Genomic DNA, 21,691 nt, shown 5'->3' with positions numbered 1-21,691 from the left:
GATTTTTCACTTTTTCCATCAACATTTTATGATCAATGAAAAATATTGTATAATAGTATAGTATGGAATAAGTGGATATGTTGAAGTAAAGTCCCAGAATGCAATGCAGCTATAAAAATCGGCTTGGCTAGTCAGCCTTGTACGAGAAGACGAGCGTGATGGCGGTAATGATCGTATTAGCACGAAAGCTGATTTGGAAGCTGATTAGTCTGAGCAGTGTAGAAAAATGACTAAAAGAGTAAATCGCTGAAAGCAAAGGGTTCAATCGCACTGGCAGCACTATAGGATGGGAACCCGCTAACCAGAGCGAAAAACAGACCAACGTCTCGGTGACGCTCGGAGGTAGCGTAAGTCGTTTCGGAACTGGCGTCGTGTCTGCAATGAGGCACTCGTCTATGCATTGTTCGTTCCATATGCTGTTAAAGGACGAGACGCATGCTGCGCTATTCATGTTGATAAATTCATGCTGCGAGATTAGCCAACGTCAACCGACGCCTACGGTCTCGGGCACGCATTCATTCCGGGAAACTGACAGAAGACAGAACCGCGCTGCCGACGGGGGCCGTGTTAATTGGAGGACGCGTGGCAGAATGCCAGGACACGCATGCCCACAAGTGGTAGGGTTCCGTGCAGGACAGCAGGACTCAGCGCTAAACGGGTCGGTTTATTAGGAGCGTCACGTGAAGGGGCGATTTTCACTCTCTCCACCAAACAATTATTATATTTAGGCCTGTATTTGTGTGTGTGTGTGTGTGTTTCACTTTCAAACAAGAACACGCAGAACACGCAATGCCCCGGGCGAGTCATGTTGTTATATCGATTTACCATCTCTGAGCGCTGCCGATTAAAAGAGAACACATTGACATATGGACATACAGGCGATACACAGTGTTTCAAATAACCTTATGGTTTATTTTATTAATAAACACATCATTCAGTGTGTCTCCATCTTTGTATATTATTCACAAAAACAATATTTTAGGACGTAAGATGCATCAGGTTTGACACCGCTGGACAACACTTCTCTTTTTTTTTTTTAAACGCACTCACAGTTAAAAAAGAAACAAAAACAAAAAAAACTACAACAACAACAACAACAACAACAAAAAAAAAACACATTCTACATTATATACACAGTCTTCAGAAATGTACGGTAACACACCCTTTTGCATCCTGGGAGTGCGGAGGCGTGCGTGCTCGCACACATTGAAACACGCGGTAATACTGAAGCGCATTGCTTTTCCTTTTAAACTGTACATTCTTAGTAGAAAACACGTAGTCGTGTGTTTATATAGGCGGCTGAACATAAGACCATCCCTCTAGGATAGTCAGATTCTCTCAGTGTGTTCCATGTAGGAGGAAAAAATAAAATAAAATGAAATAAAACACGTGGAGATACCACGTTACTGCTGATGCCCCTCGGAGCTGTAAAGGGAAAAAAATAAACAATGACAAAACAGACGAATAAACGAAACAAAACAATAAAATGTCCAAGTTGTTTTCATCCAAAAACATTTCTAATGGCATGCATATGGCTGAGTTCAGTCAGAAAGCCGGCGTCCAGGGTTGGCCGTGCGTTAATGCTCTAAGGCTGTTGTTTCCATCGTTATTGGCTGTGTGTGTTTTCTCGAACGACCAGGACACACGGAACGTACCAAGATAAACCGCTGGGAACTCAGCATCAAGAGCCATCATCAACAACACAACAGCGACGACGGTGACACGAAAACGTAAATATCATAACGACGGACGTGAACAGGTTTCACATTTCGCATCGCTTCTTTCGACTCCCTGTTACGAGGGGTCGAGATGCACGCATATTGCTCGCAGAAATGTCCTTTGTTTCAGTGCTAATCCAGACAAACTACCAACACATGATGCATGCAGGCATACAGACTGGAAAAACAAAGAAAAAAAATATATAATCACTATTAGTATAGGAACAATAAAAATAAAAAAAAAACTATGAAATGGCAGGACGATTACAGATCTTAGCATTAAACAGAGCACGTGTAGCTTTTTTGGCCTTTACCAGATCACGTGCTCCAAGTAAAAACGCCGCGGATCGTATCTGAATTTCATGCTAATAAGCAAACTGCACTTAGTGAGCTCGGATGCCAAGACACACATTTTTTTGTTATATTGTACAGGCAACCTGTTACTGTTTACCAAAAAAAAAAAAAAAAAGAAAAAGATGTCCAGATATCCCTTAACAGTACTGATATGAAGATAACGCAGTCTTATTACACAAGAAACGCCCTCTTGATTCTCAAACTCGCTGAGCCTTTCAGTGCTGTCATAGTCTAGGCTTTGCTTTAAACTCGATCGTCCAGTAGCCTCACTATAATAATAATAATAATAATAATAATAATAATCCCTGCTACACTCACGAGAATGACAACACGCACACAAAAAAGTTGGTCGTAGTATTTCCAAAAACAGGTTTGGCACATCCTTTTAAAAAAATATCATCAATTAAATAATTAACAAGCAGTATTAGAAAAAACAAAACAAAAATAAAAACAGGAACCAAAGTGCAGCGCAAACAAAGGTATTAACAAAGTTGAGGAAATTAAATTGCACTTTTTCATATTTGATGAGCCATCAACTGAAATACGGTGTAAAAAAATAATCGATGCCAAGTGTAGATTGTATTCTATACTATTTTTAAAAAAACAAAATGTACTAATCTGACCCAGACTGTATTATCACTGGAATGTGTAGGTCCACGGAGCCGGAAGTTAGGACTCCCTGAGCCTGTAATGCTTTTCCCGAAAAAAAAAAGAAAAAAGAAAAAAAAAAAGTGCCCTGTTTTTTTCCCTGGGATGACCTGACTGTCCACCGGCTGCTACCCCACTCTGCTGTGCTCCCTGCCATTAAACACTAGTGTGTCCCCTCGACCCCCGGTAAGGGGCAATGTGAATGTGACTATACCACCTTATAAAAACATCGTAACCAAAGAACTAATGCATGAAGAGAGAAAGAGAGAGTTTCTAAGAGTCAATTGCTAGTCCTTTCAGAAGAAAGGCAGTTTCTTCCTCCCTTATTCTTCTCAAACACTAGTGCCAGTCTCAGTCCTATGCGCACGTGGTAACAGTCAGGACATTGGCCCCACTGGCTCCGCTGCTTCCGCAGGATCCTGGTGGAGACGTACGAGTGGCCGTCGTCGCTGTGGCGCTCGAGCTGCCCGCCTTCTCTGCAGGTTTCTTGTCCTTGTGCTTGAGGTGCACCTTGGCGTGGCGCTTGCGCTCATCGCTGCGAGCAAACTTGCGTCCACAGAAGTCGCAGGAGAAAGGCTTCTCGCCGGTGTGCGTGCGGATGTGCGTGGTCAGGTGGTCGCTGCGGCTGAACGAGCGCATGCAGATGCGGCACTGGAAGGGCTTATGGCCTGTGTGGATGCGCAGGTGACGCGTGAGCTCGTCAGAGCGCGAGAAACGCCGGTCGCAGTGCTCGGCCGGACAGGCGTGGGGACGCTCATGCACCGGTGTCTTGCTCGGGCGGTTTGGGTACTTTCGGGGGCGCACGGGTTTAAGGGTGAGGGGTATTTGCTGGTGTTGGTGGTGGTGCTGGGAAACATGGTGCTGTTGGGAGCCCAGGAAGCCCGGCTGCAGCTGCTGCTTGTCCTTAAACGCCCGGATGGTCTCGAGCGGCGTGATAGGTGGTGGGTTAACCCGAAGGGGCTCCACGCTTTGGAAAGGTTTGTGTTCCATGGCACCCGCTTCACCCGCTCCACCTTGGTGCTGGAACAGGTTATAGTCTGGGATCATGGAGAAGAGGCTGGCGTCCACAGCTTTGGAGGTACTGTGGTACTCGGACGGTGCATAGGACAGTGATGAGGAGGCAGCAGGGCTGTGGTGGAATGCCACCTGCTCCTGGTACATGTCACCGCAGGCGGAGTAGGTGGGGAGGGGCGGGGCATACACTTGGTCAATGTCTGACGATTGGACGTTCATGCCGCCCGATGACGATGTCTGAGTGGTGATCGAACCTGGTGACGGGGACACACCAAGGATGCCGGCACTTACCAGGCTGATGATGTTGTTGTCCGGGCACCAGCCCGAGCTGCCAATGCCGCCCGAAGGAGGGGTGTCGAAGGCAAACTTTCCCAAATACGTAACTGTTTGCCCGCTTCGACTGGACTGAAAACTACTGGAAGCATATGGGATCTCATTGTTGCTCTTCTCACCTCCCATTCCTAAGTCCATGATATTATCTGTAGAAAGAAACAGAAAGGTCAACTGAGGAGAAATTTACACAAAAAGCACTTCTTAATACCAAAAAAAAAACTCTTTTAGATTATTTCTTCAACTGCATGTTGCTAATTAAAAATACGTCCTGCTCTTTAGGGAATAGAGTGAAACTCTTAACTTGGCTAAGGAATGCATAATTTCACCATACCTCTGTAAACAGTTCGCCCCAAACAATTAAAAAGGAAAAACAATAATCAGATCTTTGACGGAAGAAAACAAAAGTTTGTCGGCTGAATTGAAACTGTAGTGACTATCCCCTCCTCCTCTCAGTCTTTTCCTCTTTCTCGCTCTATTTCTCCCTCCCTCAGGTTCGAAAGTACAACGTGTCCTCCAGAAGATACAGGAATCCCTGTACGACTGTGCGTTATATGAAGCACGCACACACACACGCAGGCACAAACACACGCAGGCACACGATCTATATACGAAGCTCATCAATTTACTTAAGTCTTGCTGCATATCTCTTTGAAACCACTTTTTCAAGACCAGGTTATGAATTCATTACTTTCTAATTTTGTTTTTAATATATATATATATATATATATATATATATATAATTTAACATGAGAAAAAAGTCCTACCACTATATATATATATAAAATAAAATAAAAAAACGATCCTACAACGTTACACTGGATTTTTTCTCTTCCAAAGAATTTATATAAGTCACGATTCACAACTCAAACATACTGTATGTGGGCAAAAACAGACACATTCTCTGAGGTAAAGAATTCAATCTGTAACATGAGAATAATTCCTGGATAGGCCATGTATTTATTTATTTCACTTGGGTCTAATTGAATCGAATATTGAACATGTCATTCCTGCCACTTTTAACCTCATTGTGACGGATGACATGAGGACAAATTAACACTCATTGTGCTTCTATAAGTCCAGATGGACAAGAATGAAACACTGTAGGTGTTAAATTAACACTGGAGTTTTTTTTTTCTCTCTGTTTTGTGTGTGTGTGAGAGAGAGAGATAGAGAGAGAGATGTGTGATTAAAACTAAAGCAGCTTTATATTAATGTGTGTAACAAAGTGGAGCTGAGTCAGTACTGAAACCCAAGACCCTGAAAATACACACAGAAATAATAATAATAATAATAATAATAATAATAATAATAATAATCTGTGGACTTTTATTATGTGGAATTGGTATTATTATTATTATTATTATTATTATTATTATTATTATTATATAAATAAAATTAAAATATTTTGGCTTTTTTCCAAACAAAAAACAAAACCCGCGTATTAATCAATTAAATCAAGAATTAAATATAAAATTAGGAATATAAATTTCTGTGCTGTTTTTAGACGTAAAAAAAAACGATATTGGAGATGCTAATCATAATCGAGGTGTTTTTCTTTATTCAGGTTTTAACCACATCATTATTATTTTTATTTATATTACTATCAAAATGAGCGGTTTGATTTTTTTTCCCCTCCAATGTGCGACTATATAGTCTAACGATTACTAATTAAGAAACTTAGCGCAGCCTGGACAAATTAGTTCCTTTTGTGAGCAATAACAATTTCGTATATGTTGTTAAATTATATTCCTGATTCCTAATTTCTAAATCCTTAGGTTAATTCTATAATTGAGCCCAATCCTTATATGGTCAGTGATAATGATGATGATGTCCCGCTGCAAGGGATTACATTAGTGCACAAATTGGAAAATTGCACACACACACACACACACACACATATAAAATATCGGGAGAGGTTTCTAAGTTTTTAAGTAGGTTGCATGTTTAGCTTCGCAATGTTTTAGGGTGGATTCGGATCCTCGTGCACGTGTAAGTCGTTTTTTGGCAAGAGATGTATTTCGAAAGCTGCCCCCCCCCCACAAAAAAAACAAACAAAAAAACGCCCACCTGCGCGCGCTAGGGCAGCTTGACTCCATTTCGGGCCCGAAATAACAAAACAAATAACTTATTACAAATATATATATATATCAATAATAAATAAATGTCATAAAGCAGCAGCAATAATAATAATAATAATAATACGAAATGATTGCGTTTGACTATTTTTTTGTATGTCTTCATATATTTATTTAATTTATTCATCTAGCTTTTCTTTAAACGCTGTAGAATTATTAAGCAGATCACACCCTGGCTATTATTCCTTAAACCTTTATCCATAATTTATCCATAACCACAAAGCAAATGAAATGAATTAAACAAAAACATACAAACAAACAAAAAACAGCTTACAGGTTCCACACACACACACACACACGCACACTGTACTGTGCTGTACTGTACTGTAGGTGTGTTAGTTTAGCACGTGCATGCTATTATCACCTGGATGCCCTCTTCCGACTCCTGTCACGTGATAGTATATCACTACTATTATTATTAACTACGTGCTTACAGATTATTGATAATAATCAAATTTAAATCTATAAAAAATATCCCTAATGACAGAACGCGCGCTTAATGGACACCTGGGTCAGGGTGTTAATGTGTGGACACGAGTGGAGACTGAACACCATGTCCGCATCAGTGAGGAGAGCAAACAGGTAGCATCCAACACACACACACACACACACACACACGGAGAAAAAGAGATACAAGGGGGTTCACTTTTTTTCCCACTCGCACCCCGAGCAGTGCGCTCTTACCGGGAATAAAGCCCTGACTATAAGCGCATCCATCCCCACCCTGACACCCACACCGAGTCAAGCTTTTATTTAATCACTAACAGAAGCTAAACACTATGAGAACTCTTTATATATATATAGAGAGAGAGTATATATACATACACACACATATATACATGTATCTCACCTGTGTTCATTTGCGAGTAGTGCGAGACGGAGTCCGTGCTGGTGAAGATGTTCATAGATGAAGTGGGAATGTCCTCCTCAGGGTACAGGCTGTCAGGTATGGCGTTGATTAAACTGCTCATGGTAAGAGGGAGCTTCTCCGCTAGTTTACCTGTCATAGCAAGTTCAAGCAAGTGTCTCGGTTCGGCGACAGCGCGCGGGCTGTGACGCGCCCGCGGTCTCCAGGCTTCCGCGCGTAAAGCCGAACACCAACCGCGACCAAAAACAACAAAACAATCCTCTTAAAGTATGAGTGTATCCAAGTTCCCGAGTCGGAATGAAGATGCCTCGTTTTACAGTCCTCGTTTTTTTCTTTCTTTCTTTTTTAATTGTGCCCTAATTCTGCATTCTGCGCTTTTTTTGTTTTTCTTTCTTTCTTTTTTTTTATTGGCTTTTAATAAAGTCTTAAAATCTTTACAGCGATGATGATGATGGTGGTGGTGGTGGTGATGGTGTTGGAGATGATTGCACAAGTGCACTGGCTTGCTCGCTCGCTGTGTCGCTCGGCCGAGGGAACTCCAACGCTTTTCCTCGTTAAAACCGGGGGGGCGGAACCAACCCGTGACGTAGATGACCATATATGGAGACACAAAGAAAAACTGCGGCCGCTACGGGCACGACGTCACAATGGAAGCACCTCGTAGTGGAAGGTTAGCGCGCGCCCTGGGGCCGCGTCCCAAACCGCGACGCGAAACCGCAGCATGCAAACCAACCCGTACGCTGTTCTAGGACGCGCACTTGTTCTGTTCCGTTCTGGTCTGTTCAGGACGCGGCGCGCAGTTTGGGACGAACCCCGGAGGGCGAAAGAAAAGATGGAATCTTTATTCCCTTTCTTAATGCGCAGGTTTTGCTTTGCGTTACTTCGGGGATTTAGTTGGTTTGATTAAAAGGCTGCATGAGTGCTTTTTGTGTTGTGAATGTTTAAGGATGGGTTGAACAGTTCTGTTTGTAAGAGGAATTAATTAATATAACAATAAATAACTTTTGCATTTTTTAACTGTACTTCAAAAAGGCTGTCTGTGAGTTTGTGGAAGAAAATATAACCCCATAAAGCATTAATGCATAAGGATTTAACCGCTTAAACCGCTCATATATATATATATACATATAATCTCATATATATATATATATATATATATATATATATATATATATATATATATACATATATATATATATATGTACGCTCATATTATATATATATATATATATATATATATATATATATATAGTTATATAGTTATATATATATATATATTGTTTTATATAATTATTATTAATTTTTTTTTATCTATTTGCATTTATAAACTTTTCTCAACATTGATTTCCTTGCTTTGCCAAACTTGCACTCATTATCCTCAACATGAAGTAAAGGGGAAAAAGTTTGTGTTTGCTGCTCAAAATAAAGTTTCCACTCTTCAGATTTTAATTTCTCTCTCTCACACACACACACACACACACACACGCTGCGACCCACACCGATTTCTCAGTCTGAAGCCCATCAGTAAGTGAGTGAGAAGACGCGCAGAGAGACAGAGACAGAAACACAGAGCCGGTGACACTGGCGGAAAAAAAAAACCCTGAGTTGTAAATACGGCGAGCACGCACAGCCAATCAGCGCGCTCGGCTTTGACCGCGCGCACCACGCTGAAGTGGAAAGTCCATGTAAGGCGGTGATGTCCGGCTCCGCCCTCCTCGCTGCCCTTATTTGGTCAGCGCACTTCCGCCTGAGCAACCTGGTGGAAAAGAGATCGGAACCTGCCGCCTTTAAAGGAACCGCAGAGGCCAAACGTCATGGGTCATATTTCATCTCCTTAAAGTCCCGAGGAGAAAAATTACAAAATAAAAAAAAACCTAGTTTATCAATCATTTCAAGTTACACAAACTAACTTAAAAACAACTGTCTGCTTGTTTAGTTGCACTTTGATTTAGAGTAAGATAAATGAATAAAAAAAATAAACTAGGAGCTGCAGTACAGATGTAGAAGATACAGTATGTCTGTATACAAAAATACAAAGTCATACAAAAATAACTTTAAAAAAAAAATTATTTTGTTCCTAAACAAACAAAGAAACAAATAAGTAAGTAAATAACAAACAAATAAAAAAAAGGAAAAGTACATGTCACAATGCTAATAATCATTATTATATATATATAGCTGTGTGGAGGATGGACATACTTCACCATACGCAGTCTAATTAGGAGGCCGGAGAATCCCACGAGACCGCTCATGTGTCCGGCTAAAATTCTCCATTCCTGAGCCTGGCCAATCAGTGAGGCACCGAGCCACTCTTATTATCGAGTAAAACTCCAGGCTGCCATGCATGCGCTGGAACGGATGCTGATGCAATATGGAGAGAGAGAGAAAGAGAGAGAGAGAGAGATAAAGTTACAATTTGAACTGCAAATCAGGCTGACATCTGCATGCCGGCTACAAGCCTGTCAACCGATAGACCGAAACAATACACAGAAGAATAATAAGTTCCTACTTTTCCCCCTAGAGGCCCGGGAGCACTGCCATCGAGCCCAGGCTACCAGTGTCTCAACAGGGCCTCAACAAGCTCCTGCGCTCCCAAACAAATATCTTCTACCTAACTGGGATGAAATTCAAACTCTCCTCCATGCCACAATCATCTGCTCGCTGACATTTTACAGACAGAACTGTGATTTTAGCCCAGCATACATAAATTTTTAATCAGGTGAGAAAAAAATAATAAAAATCTGCTTGCTCCTAACTATTTGTCTAGTTTGGAGCTGTGGCCTCGCCACGCGTCGATATATTAGTGGTCCATGCCAAAGTATTTCACCGGACCAGATCCATACCTAAAAAATACTGAGCCGATCAATGCTGAAAAAAAAAACCAAGGCTGCATTCGCATGACTTCAGTTTATAAATGACAACCAAACTCATGTTAGAAATTCTTAAAGTTAAATTTATCTTAATTTCTTCTTTTTCTATTCTTTTTTTTTTTTTTTTTTCCCCGAGTAGATCAAGGTTAAGGGCCCTGCCCGAGGGCTCAGCAACAGCATTGGGATTTGACCTTACAGTCTTTCTATAGAAGCCCAACATTTTTGCCACTAAGCTCCACTCCATGGAGTGTTATATAAATAATTGACATAATATTTTACATAAATAACAGTTAAGTAATTTGCATAAACACATCAGCTTCTGTAGCAGATCTACACAGAGGGGCTGATAGACAAAATAGGGGAAAAAAGGCTTACTTTTTTTAGTAAGCGCTATAGTAAGCGCTGTGGCCTTACACCTCCAGGGTTAAGGGTTCGATTCTTGCCTTGGGTCTGTGTGCATGTTTGAGTTTGTGTGTTCTCCCTGTGCATGGTGGGTTTCCTTAAGAGTGCTCCTGTTTCCTCCTGCAGTCCAAAAACCTGCAGAAACGTTTATAATTGGTGTTGCCCCTATACCATGTGAATGAGTGTGTGGATTCCCGCCACCCTATAAAGGATAAGCAGTTTAGAAGATGAAGATGAGGATTTCCAATTAATCATTTCTGGTGACGGTAATGAAATGATGACTTTAAAAAAATTAAATACTAAAAAAATGAAGGTTATCGATAAACGGATGGAGACGTGATCAGTTTAAGTTCTGTTTAGAGAGTTTTTACTTTAACACAAGCAGTCAGACATGAAGTAAGACCGCTTCCATTAACTCGGCTGTCATTGAGCTGTCACTCATAAGTAAGTGTTATCAGAGACATGATGGTTTAAATGACTAATTTGTTTTATCGTTTAAGAAATACTGTTTGTTAGAAATATCACAATCAAATTGCATCCGCGTGGGAGCGTGGGCAGGATTGGTCAAAAACTTTATGTAAGTGGTGTTAAGTGGGCTAACAGTCATTCATACGCCTCTATTTTAGAATCACAAAGAGTAACGTAAAGCTTTATTGTCAAACCCAGCTGTCATACACTATCACAGTCTTCTTTCTAGCCAAACTATAATCTTTTATGGTTAAAAACTGCGGAGATAACTGCTGTTACCATCTTGTTACGTTAGTTGCTTATCCAGAGTTTATATAAATGAAACTTTACCAATTTTAGTTTGGTGGAAAGCTTCTTCCACTCAGCCAATTAAAGCAGATCTATTCTGTAATATTTTCCCCATCACATTAACTGGTACAATCCCTATATTTAAATGACCTTTACCTCCACCTGGCCTAGTTAATCCCACACAGCAGACGTGTTGCCAGAATCGCTACACACACTGTCCCTATCTCTGAAATTAATCGCCTTGGCAATTGACATTAATACAGATACTAGACGCAAGAGACTTGGCCCTAATGAAGCGAAAATAGAGTGAGTGGGAGAGGGGTCTGAATCATGAGTGTATCAGGGGCCGTGGTAAACATAGACACGAAACAGCTCACACACACACACACACACACACATACACCGGGGGAATCCAGTGGCTCGTTGCCACAGTATGGGCGGGCTGTAACATGTGTAGGTGATAGCGTTAAGATAGCATGACACAGCAGGATTTGTCATCAGGGGATTCCTATGGGTTCTCCATCCCCCCTACGACCAGAAATATTTTACAATCCGATCAGGATGCGAATGGTATTTTATGTGGCCGAGATAGCAGTCTCAAGCAACTAACAACACAACAAATCAGCTTTTTTGTTGTTGTTCTTGTTGTTATTTGTGGATCGTAATCTCTACATCAACCCATCTTAAGATCATCATCTTTTCATAAGAAGAATCAAATAATAGTTGCATTTATTTTATTATTATTTTTTTTTAATAATAAAAAGAACCAACTCTGGATATGCCAGAAACCGGCACTTGGCATGCATGCCCGTCTTGGTAGCTCTTTCCATTTCACAGATATTTCATTCATATTGAAGAAGGAAGGCCATTGGCAGCACCAGTTGGGTGGCAGTTGGAGCAGCATGGCAGCAAACACTGAAAGTGAGAATGGAGGCTTGATCATTTGAATAATACTTTTTATAGACCAAAACAGAGGAAGTAGAATGTTTTTTTTTTTTTTTATTCTTCCACTGCCTGATGCCATGACGTGTAGAGCTTGGCAAACGTGCCATAACACTCACTCTGTCTGTGCTGAGAACAAATTCACACTTGCAAACCCATCTCCTCTTTAATTTTTTTCCATGTCCAGTTCAAAAAATCTCCTATCAGAATGCCTTTCTAGACTTGGCTTTGCCTGTGGGTGAAACAGTCCTGCTTTATACTGTAATGTTATTCTCTCAGTCTCGTCTTGGGTGCCTTTGCCTCCTGGGCATGATTCTCACTTGTTAAAGCTAGTCACTTCTGTCTTGTGTGCTCTTGAGAAGGACTTCTTTTTGACTACTTTACTGTCCTGCAGGCAGAAATGTGATGCTTCTCTAGAAATCAGGTTTGTTTTGCCAGATTCTTGTCCAAACTCCACATTCAGGTGCATAATCATAAAGGCTTACTTAATTGTATTGCCTTTATTGGGTCTTTCATGCTGCTTTACATGTAGAATCCTAGAACATTAGAACCAGAACAACAGAGTTCATGTCATGTTGGTTCAAAAGAAATGGTGATACAATGGACCACATTTCCATCTCATAGTTTTGCAGTGGTTCGAGTCTGAGCTTGAGGAAATCTTCCAACTGGGAGACATTTTACATAGATTTCTTTGTCCTAGAGTTTTTTTCTTCCTCAACTCAATAGATACATTAGCTACATGGTGTTTCCTCAAACTGCAATGAACTGGTTTCCCATCCATGGTGTATTCCCACCTCCAGTATTTCTAGCATGGACTCTAGACCAAAATACAGTAAAGCTGTTACTAAAGACAAAGGAATTAAAGTGGTCTCTGTCAATGCATCTTTAATTTGAAGTCGGTCTACATACATCCTGTTCCCCTCAAAGTAGCCACGCATGAGGGATTTCCATCTGGGCAGGTATAATATTCACATGAGGGTACTTTCTAACATGGCGAACTTATTAATAGGGTTAGAAACGGAAAGTTAAGACACACAAGACAAATTTTCCCTCAGACACATGATGCTGAGCTATATCACCGTGCTTGCTACGAGTCAATGAACAGCCGTTCCGGTGGCTCCTGTGTAGATAGTTGTGCCATTCAGTCAGTGCGGCATTGTTTCTGACTGCAGGGTTTCCCTGGCTCACTTTGCATACAGGGATTCCATGGAATTGCTCTGCTGTCACAGATCTGTTGGGCAAGGTGCCGGAAAAATTCAAAACCACCATGGGCATATAATCAAATTAGTTGTGTTTCTTTCCAGGCTGCATTCAGGCCAATTCAAATGGCTGTTCCTTGTCTGGAAGCTTAATTACACAACTAGTTATATAGATATCGGAAACAATTTATGATAGTTAAACAATGGCTGCGACATGATGCATTGATGAAAAAACGTCCAGCACAAAAAAATAAACATTTCCAATACAACTCATATTGAACCATGTTTGGTTATTCCACTGTTTTGGATAAACAGGTGAGTATTTATTCATGGTTTATTTACACATGTTTAATATTACAGACATGGTTTTTCCTGTCCTTTATCTAATAGCGTGTATAAATATAAAATGAGTACACAGAGTACTTTTTTCATTGCACCTGTGAGTGACTGGTCACTGCGTTTCAGTTTATATCATGTCTAGACGTGGCAAGTCATAATAATGCTCATGATGGCTGGATATCAATTCAACTCTACAGCTCAACTGTGCGGACCTTATATTAATGATTATAAGTTACTAAATTAGTATATTATTAAATACACTTACTGGCCACTTTATTAGGTACACCTTGCTAGTACCGGGTTGGACCCGTTTTGCTTTCCGAACTGCCTTAATTCTTAATGGCATAATGTGCTGCAGACATCCTTTAGAGATTTTAGTCAGAAAGAGAGTATGAGATGATTTTAGCTTTGTGACATAGTGGTCATTTACAGTAAGGACGGCCATGGTCTGCAGCAATACTCAGGTAGGCTGTGGCATTTAAAATGCTCAAATGTGGTACTAAGTGGCGGAAAGTGTGGCAAGAAAAGATCCCCACACCATTACACCATCACCACCTTTAACCGTTTAGACACGCCAGGATCGATCCATGCTTTCACATTGTTTACGCCAAATTCTGAATCTGAATATCATCAGAAGCTGAGACTCGTCAGTCCAGCCAACGGTTTTTCTAATTTTCTATTGTTTGATTTTTTTTGATGAGCCCATGTGAATTGTAGCCTCGGTTTCTGTTGCTGTAGTTAACCTGCTTCAAGGTTTGATGTTCTGTGTGTTCAGAGATGCTCTTCGTCAGAGCTCGGTTGTAATGAGATGTTACCGATGTTATAACAGATAAGTAACTGTTGCCTTTCCATCAGCTCAAACCAGTTTGACTTTTCTGCTCCTTGTCCTCTGACTACAACTAGGCATCATCACCCAGCAAACTGTCACTCACTAAATATTAGATTTTTTTTTTTCATTCTCTGTAAAGCCTAGAGACGGTTGTGTGTGAAAATCCCAGTTGGATCAGCAGTTTCAGAAATACAACCTATGCCATGTTTAAAGTGAAACTTAAATTACCTTTCTTCCTCGTTCAGATGCTCAGTTTGAACTTCAGCAAATCGTCTTGACACTATGTCTACATGCTTAAATGATCGCCTGATTAGATATTTGTGTTAAGGAGAAGAACAGGTGTGTCTAATCGAGTGAAGGGTGAGAGTGTGTCACAAGGAAACGCCATTTCAGCCATTATTCTACCATTTACAAACCGTGACTTTTGAAAAGTGATCCATTACAAAATTGTTGTGCAATGTTACAGTGAAGAGCAGACCGAGACCAGCATGTCTGGTCACTTTAGGACGGGCTAAAAAAATAAATAACAAGACAACAGGACACAGGTATGAAAGTAAAAACTCGCTTTATTTCTCTATATAATCCCCTGCTACACTAATGCACTTATCCCAGTGTTTCACTAGTGCTTGGACACCATCAAGGTAAAAAGTTTTCTTCTTGATTGGACTGCCTGCTTCACGTCCGAAACGCTGGCCTCCCAGGAACTCCTTTGATGCCTCAAACATGTTGAAATGGCTTGGATCGAGGTCAGGACTGTACGCCGGTTGTGGCAATAACCGAGCTGCAAGTGCAAGTGGTAATTGTGAATGATTGTGTGTACCGTTTCCACAGACAGTTGAATCTCTTGTGCAAGTGCATCAATTTTGAAGGGTCATTGACGTTCCCCTGGCTGACGGTTTGCGGAAACGACCACAGCATGTTCCATAGGCACCTTGGCAAGAATCGTCTCGTCATACTTAAGCGTACGCCCTTCTTTAAAAAGCTACTACCGCAGCTAAGAGTCTCACCACCGTAAATTAATTGTGTCTGGGAACTTAACCGAACCAAGCTATTTGAGGTCTTGTGTTTAGAATGAGGTCACAAAGATCTAAATACTGGCAGAGGATCAAAGATAGAAAGCGAATGAGATATATCTTTATACATTTGCATGATGAATTGTACATGTGCAATGCAGCTGGGGAGAACTGTGTGTGTGTGTTTGTGTATGTGTACAATACCAAGTCAATCACACCACTAACCTGAATTGATCATTAGCACATCAAAGTTGCTTTTCCAAATCCAGCCCTTTATTTCCAAACATGTGGAGTATTGATAGAGATGCTCCTCTGAGACACAACATTGGAATGCAAACCAATACTCCAATTCCAGCTTTTTTTTTTTTTTACATATATACAAGCTTTTTGAAATAACCAATTCCAATTGTGGTGCATTTCCTTTTGTATAAAAAAAGAACATTTAACATTATGAAATTCAATTCTAAGAATGCTGATGTGGAAATGATGTTGGTCAGTTGGTCAGTTTTATCAACAGCTCAATGGTTATATTTATGTGTTTTTATAATATAATATAATATAATATAATATAATATAATATAATATAATATAATATCGTAGTGGTGTGGTGGTTAGCACTGTCGCCTTGCACCTTCAGGGTCCGGGTTCAAGTCCCGGCCAGGCTCGATTCCCATCTGTGTGCATGAAGTTTGCTTCCTAGAGACATGCAGATTATGTTAATTGGTGTGTGTGTGTGTGTGCCCTGTGATGGATTGGCACCCTTTCCAGCGTATACCCTCCCTCGTGCCTTAAGCCTCCTGGGATAGGCTCCAGGCCCCCACGAACCTGAATACAAGATAAAGCCATATAGATGATGAGTAAGTGTAAGTGATAATATAGTACATTATACACAAGATCATGTTTAGTGGATTCACCACAGATTCAAACCAAATGGTGGGGAGATGTTTACTCAACACTTTTGGAAAGGTGTTTCAGTGGTAGAACTGAAGCTATATATATTATTTAACTTTAAGAGAGGGAGAGATCAAATGTGAGGCTGAAGACAACGGGATTTGCGGGCACTCTATTTGTAAATATAAATGGAGACAAACAAATGTAATTATTTATTAGAAATAGGAAAAATAATTGCCAGAGTTCTGGTATAGAAAGAATAAAGCACTTTGGGGTGTGGTGTTACTGGAAAATAATCGACTAAAATACAACAACTATATCATTGATGAGAACACTGCACACGTGTTTGATAAAAATAAAAAAATCCCTATCTGTCTGTATTCATGTTGTAAAAACAGTGCAGACAGTTTGGAAACCTTTGCATCTGCTGATATAAATTCACACCACATTATTAGACAAACTCTTCTTGAAATAGCGCTTCATGTAAATTTGTTGCCGAATATAAACATAAAATTACTCGGCCATGCAAGACAGAAACTTCACAGTGGAAACTTGACTATCACATTCACAAATATGACACTTCTCTTTCCCATTACGAAAAAAAAAAAAAAAAAGCTGTGAACTTGTGCCCCTCCTGTTACTCTAGGACGTCTGGCCGAAAGTAGCTGTGAGAGTATTTTAGTCGTAGTTCCATTGTGACTTCCGGCTGAGTTGTGGTGTCGGTTTCACCCCCCCCCCCCCTTCTTCCTCTATTGGGCCTGACGTACTTCCTCTCTACACAGATATTTCCACACACTCTCTCCAAACAGTGCTAGTAGCCAGTATTTATCGTTCTCATCCATTCCTAGAGTCATTTATTGCTCTGTTTGGATGTCTTAAACACAAGCCTGAAATCCCCTGAGCTGAAAAAGCCCCAAACCAGAGCACGAGGCAGCAGTGCAACCGGAGGAGTTTGCCTGCAAAGTAAGAAGGAATGCACCGCTGCCGTGGCCTGGAAGTGAGGGGTGGATTATGCAAGAGTGGCAGAAGAGTTTAAAAAAAGTAGCGTGTGTGTGTGTGTGTGCTGTGAATACTCAACCTCTTCTATTAGTACAGCATGCAAATAAATGCTAAATACACTGCCTTCGAAATGTGTATAAATGCAGTTTGTGGTTTTGTAGTTTCCACATTTCTGACCATTACAGAGCCGCATTACACACTCCCCAAGGAAAACTGATGAGTTCATTGCCCAAGTTTATTCAACATGTTTATGACACTCTCACGGCAGATTAAACATCCTAAAATACCCTAAAATACAGTTTTTGATTGTACAGTACATCAAGTAATTAAACCCTATTTCCAAAAATCCATTTAATAGTCCATACACAACAATGTAAAGAAAACCCATGACTTATATTTATCTGGAAGAAAAACATTAAATTCTTTTTAAATTTTTTTATGATGCTGATGGGTGCATAGTTGCACAAAGCGTAAGCTTAGAGTCAGATGTATGGCATCATCATCTAATCATTAAAGTTCTGGGTAAAAAACTGGATTGAGGCGATGGGACCGACAAGTCCAAACCTCTTCACAAATGCTTGAGGATCCCAGTTTCCTAAAGAGAGTAAGAAAAAAAACATACAACTTAATAAGCTGACTTTTCTTTACTAGGCAACATTTTTTAAATCCAAAGTGAATACACATAGTAAATTCCGTAGTGTTTCAGTCACATGATTGTTCTGTTGTGGTCACCATATTTGGAACTGAATCTGAACAGAAAATAGAGAGGAAAGATGGCTAAAATTATTCATCCTACTTTGGAATAAACAGATACAAATCACATTTTAGCAGAGCTGATAAAACACATTGCTTCTATGCTTATACAGTTCCCCGGAACTGTGAATTCCACTTAAACTTTCAAATATGCCAGATTTGTGTTTTTTTTTTGTTTTTTTTTTCCAAATATCTTTTAAGCAACCCCTCATACTGTTCTGGAAAGGCTCAAAGGGTGTTTCCAGGGGGTTTCATCGGGAAAATGAAAATGTCACTATATGCAAGATAAATCAATACTGACCAAATAACACTGACTGATTAAATGACTGACTGACTCACAGACACTGACTGATTAACGCTGACTCTATGATTGACAATGACACTGACTGACTGACTGACTTACACTGACAGACTGACCTGACTGACTAACTGACACTAAATGACTAATGCAGAGTGTGTGACAGCCTGACTGACACCAAATGACTGGCTGGCTGACTGACTGATACAAAGTGACTGGTGGATTGATACTGACTGACTGGCTCACACTGACTGACACTGATTGACTGCCTGACTGGCTGACAGACTGACACTGACTGACTGACTGGCTGACACTGAATGACTAATACAGAGCAACTGACATACTGATTGACACAAAATGACTGGCTGACTGATATACAGTTATGGACAGACTGACCCTGACTGACTAATTGACACTGGCTGACTGATACAGAGTGACTGACAGACTGAAACTCACAGGCTTACAGACTGACCTTGACTGACTCACACTGACTGACTGGCTGACAGACTGGCTGACAGTCTGACCATGATTGATTGACATTGAATGACTAATCCAGAATGACTGACAGACTGACACTGACTGACTGACTCACACTGACTGACTGACAGACCGATTAACTGACACTGAATGACTAATCCAGAGTGACTCATGGACACTGACTCTAACACTAACTGACACATATGGACTTACTGACTGATTGACACTGACTAATTGGCTGACACTAACTGACCGACACTGTCCAACTCAATGACTGGTTTCCCCATTACAGTTAGTGTTTAAATTTTCAAACCCTTCCATGTAGGCTTCAAACCTCTGCTGATGTTCTGGATTTTGATTTGAGATGCTGCATTCAATCACAATCTCAAAACGGTCAAAGTTTTTTTTTTTTTTTTTTCAAATATTAGCATAACATTTGTGCCATTTTGCAGACACCATTAACCTGGATGACTTACATTATCCTCATTATACATCTGAGCATTTGCGGACTCAGGGCCCAACAATAGTAGCTTGGTCATGGATGGGATTGAACCTATGAAATTTTTAACTATATCTTGGCCACCCTTTGTTGCTAAGGTAAAACGGAACTTGTTTGGAGTTGGTCTAAAAGACTCCAGACAATTTTCTCTAAATGCTTCTTGCCATCTCAGTCACCAAACTGAAAGCAGGATCATGGGATCAGGGGGGTCATGGAGATTCTCTGCACCCTGAAATACTGTGATCACATCTTGACTAAAATAAATGCTCAGGCTGTTGTTGTGCTTTAGATGGCAACAGGCGAACGAGAGCTTTTTGGCAGGACAATCGGGTACATACCAGTCCCTGCTCTGGCTGCTATGACAATATCTTATCCTGAAAATATCTTATCTTATCCTTATCTTCCTCTTCTCTAGTAACTAACCGCACACACACACACACACACACACACACACACACACACACACACACACACACACACACATTTGGAACTATCGTCCGAAAAAAGCTGTATTTTCTCTCAGTTTATTTATGCAGAAAGACATTCATGTGATAAAATATGATAAATATTAACTTTAATTCTAGTGAAAGATCCGCAGTGTAAAACAAATTTTTAATAGCCTTCGACTGGAAAATCCTAAGCAGCGGCGTGTAATCAATTTTCCCCCTCAAACAGAACAGAGATAAAAGATGAGGTTAAGAGGATGACCGAATTAGAAGTGGTTAAATCTCTATGACAATTTCATTCACCCACTTTATCTGTGTCTCAAACACACATGAAAACACTGATCAAAGACGGAAATGCAGCAGCGGTGAAAAAGGGAAAGCCCGTCGTTGTACTCACAGAACACCAGGCCACATCCTGGAACGAACAGTATCGTCTGTTTGTGTGTGTGTGTGTGTGTGTGTGTGTATATGTGGTCGCGTGTATGTATATGTTTGCATGCAAATACATGTGGGAGAGTGTAAAAATACGAATCTAAAAAAAAAAAAAAAAAGAACTAAAAAGGTCATGCTCACCCACAGAGAGGAAGGCCAGTATTAATATAGCGACTGTCACAATTCCTGTTGCCCTAACCAGTACAATTACCATCTCACAGCCTTCCATTAGACCTGAGCCAGAGCAGAGATGTGTGACACAGCGAAGGGCACAGGTGGTGTTTAGATGAAAATAATAAGCCCAGACTAGGTCCTGCTTTTCGCTCAATTATAAGATTCTGGGAGTCAGGTAAGTGTGTAAGAACAGTGTGTCCAGTTCTATGGTGATTAAGTGTGAGAGATTGAGTAAGGGGACCTGGCATTATGAGGTCAGGTGACCTTTAGGCCTTCAGGTCTGAGAACAAGAGGAGATAATGTTCCGCCTCTTCACATACAGAGCCCCGTCTGACCTTACCGTCATCGGGGCACTACACACACACACACACGCACACACACGCACACACACACACAGACACACACATACCTATCTGACCATTACATGATATTAACAGATGAGCGGCAGTGCCACGGTGGAGCCATCTAGATCCAATGAACATCAAGAGCACCCTTTTATCCACCCTCACAGGCTGAGAGAAACAGATGTAGCTAGTTACAGGACTGTTCCTGGGTATGTCTGCTATGTAATTATGATCATCATGTGCTGGATAAGTGATTGAGATGGGTGTGTCCTCCTTTTGTATGCACTTCATTTTAATTTAAGCCGATGTTGTGATCATTAGTGGGTCACGTGACAAAAATACAGGAATTTGTCGCTTCTCTGTGACATCCTTTTATATTTTATTATAATTCATTTTCTTTCTTTTTTTTTTGTATATTCTCTATTTGATCTGGTTGTGATGGAAGACAATAGAAAAGTGCTTTAATATGGGAGAAAATGTGCAAAACCCTTTCGTCTCCCACTCGATATAAAATGATGCTTTCCAATACACTGTAAATTATATTACAAAATACTCTGGTAACAATTACATTACCCTCATGTAAGTCCTAATATGGAATTTGTTAGACAGGAGAAATGTTATCTCAGAAGTCATTAGCTGGATTTTTCTTTAGCCCGCTAACACGAGAGCAACGACCCCATAAACATTAAAGCAGCTGTTGTGATTCACAATCGATGTGTCAGGACTTCACTATGCCTGGGTTATATCAGCTGAACACAAAACTAACACTGAAGAGTTAACAGGGTGGAGTGACTTCAAAAAAGCTTTTATGCTATTCACACGCTACCTTTTGCCTGTCTCCTTTTAAACACCTGTTTCTTCAAGCTACGGGTTGAATAAGGATTGGTCTAAAACCAGTTACTTAGTGAGCCTAGTCAAAACAATACGGCACAGCATATGAACCGAGAGTTTTTCGAAC

The 21,691-nt window shown here is 40.5% G+C and overlaps 2 protein-coding genes across 2 annotated transcripts in view; both read right to left on the bottom strand.

Moving 5' to 3' along the window:
* Positions 1-891: 891 nt before the first annotated feature.
* egr3 (early growth response 3) lies at positions 892-7,577 on the bottom strand. Its single transcript, XM_053503135.1, has 2 exons — positions 7,053-7,577; positions 892-4,213 (listed from the first exon to the last, which is right to left on the bottom strand). The coding sequence occupies exons 1-2, from the start codon at positions 7,207-7,209 to the stop codon at positions 3,078-3,080; spliced, it is 1,293 nt and encodes a 430-aa protein (XP_053359110.1). The 5' UTR covers positions 7,210-7,577; the 3' UTR covers positions 892-3,077.
* A 9,972-nt stretch (positions 7,578-17,549) lies between these two features.
* Positions 17,550-21,691, bottom strand: part of LOC128530713 (phosphatidylethanolamine-binding protein 4) — a 100,454-nt gene continuing 96,312 nt past the window's right edge. Inside the window, exon 7 of the mRNA XM_053504783.1 lies at positions 17,550-17,905. Within this exon, the coding sequence (XP_053360758.1) occupies positions 17,814-17,905 (92 nt within the window). The 3' untranslated portion in view covers positions 17,550-17,813. The remainder of the gene's footprint in view (positions 17,906-21,691) is intronic.

The sequence above is a fragment of the Clarias gariepinus genome, chromosome 9, assembly GCF_024256425.1.
Source record: "Clarias gariepinus isolate MV-2021 ecotype Netherlands chromosome 9, CGAR_prim_01v2, whole genome shotgun sequence".
NCBI classification, from domain to species: Eukaryota; Metazoa; Chordata; class Actinopteri; order Siluriformes; family Clariidae; genus Clarias; species Clarias gariepinus.
This window is presented reverse-complemented; position numbering and strand designations above follow the sequence as displayed.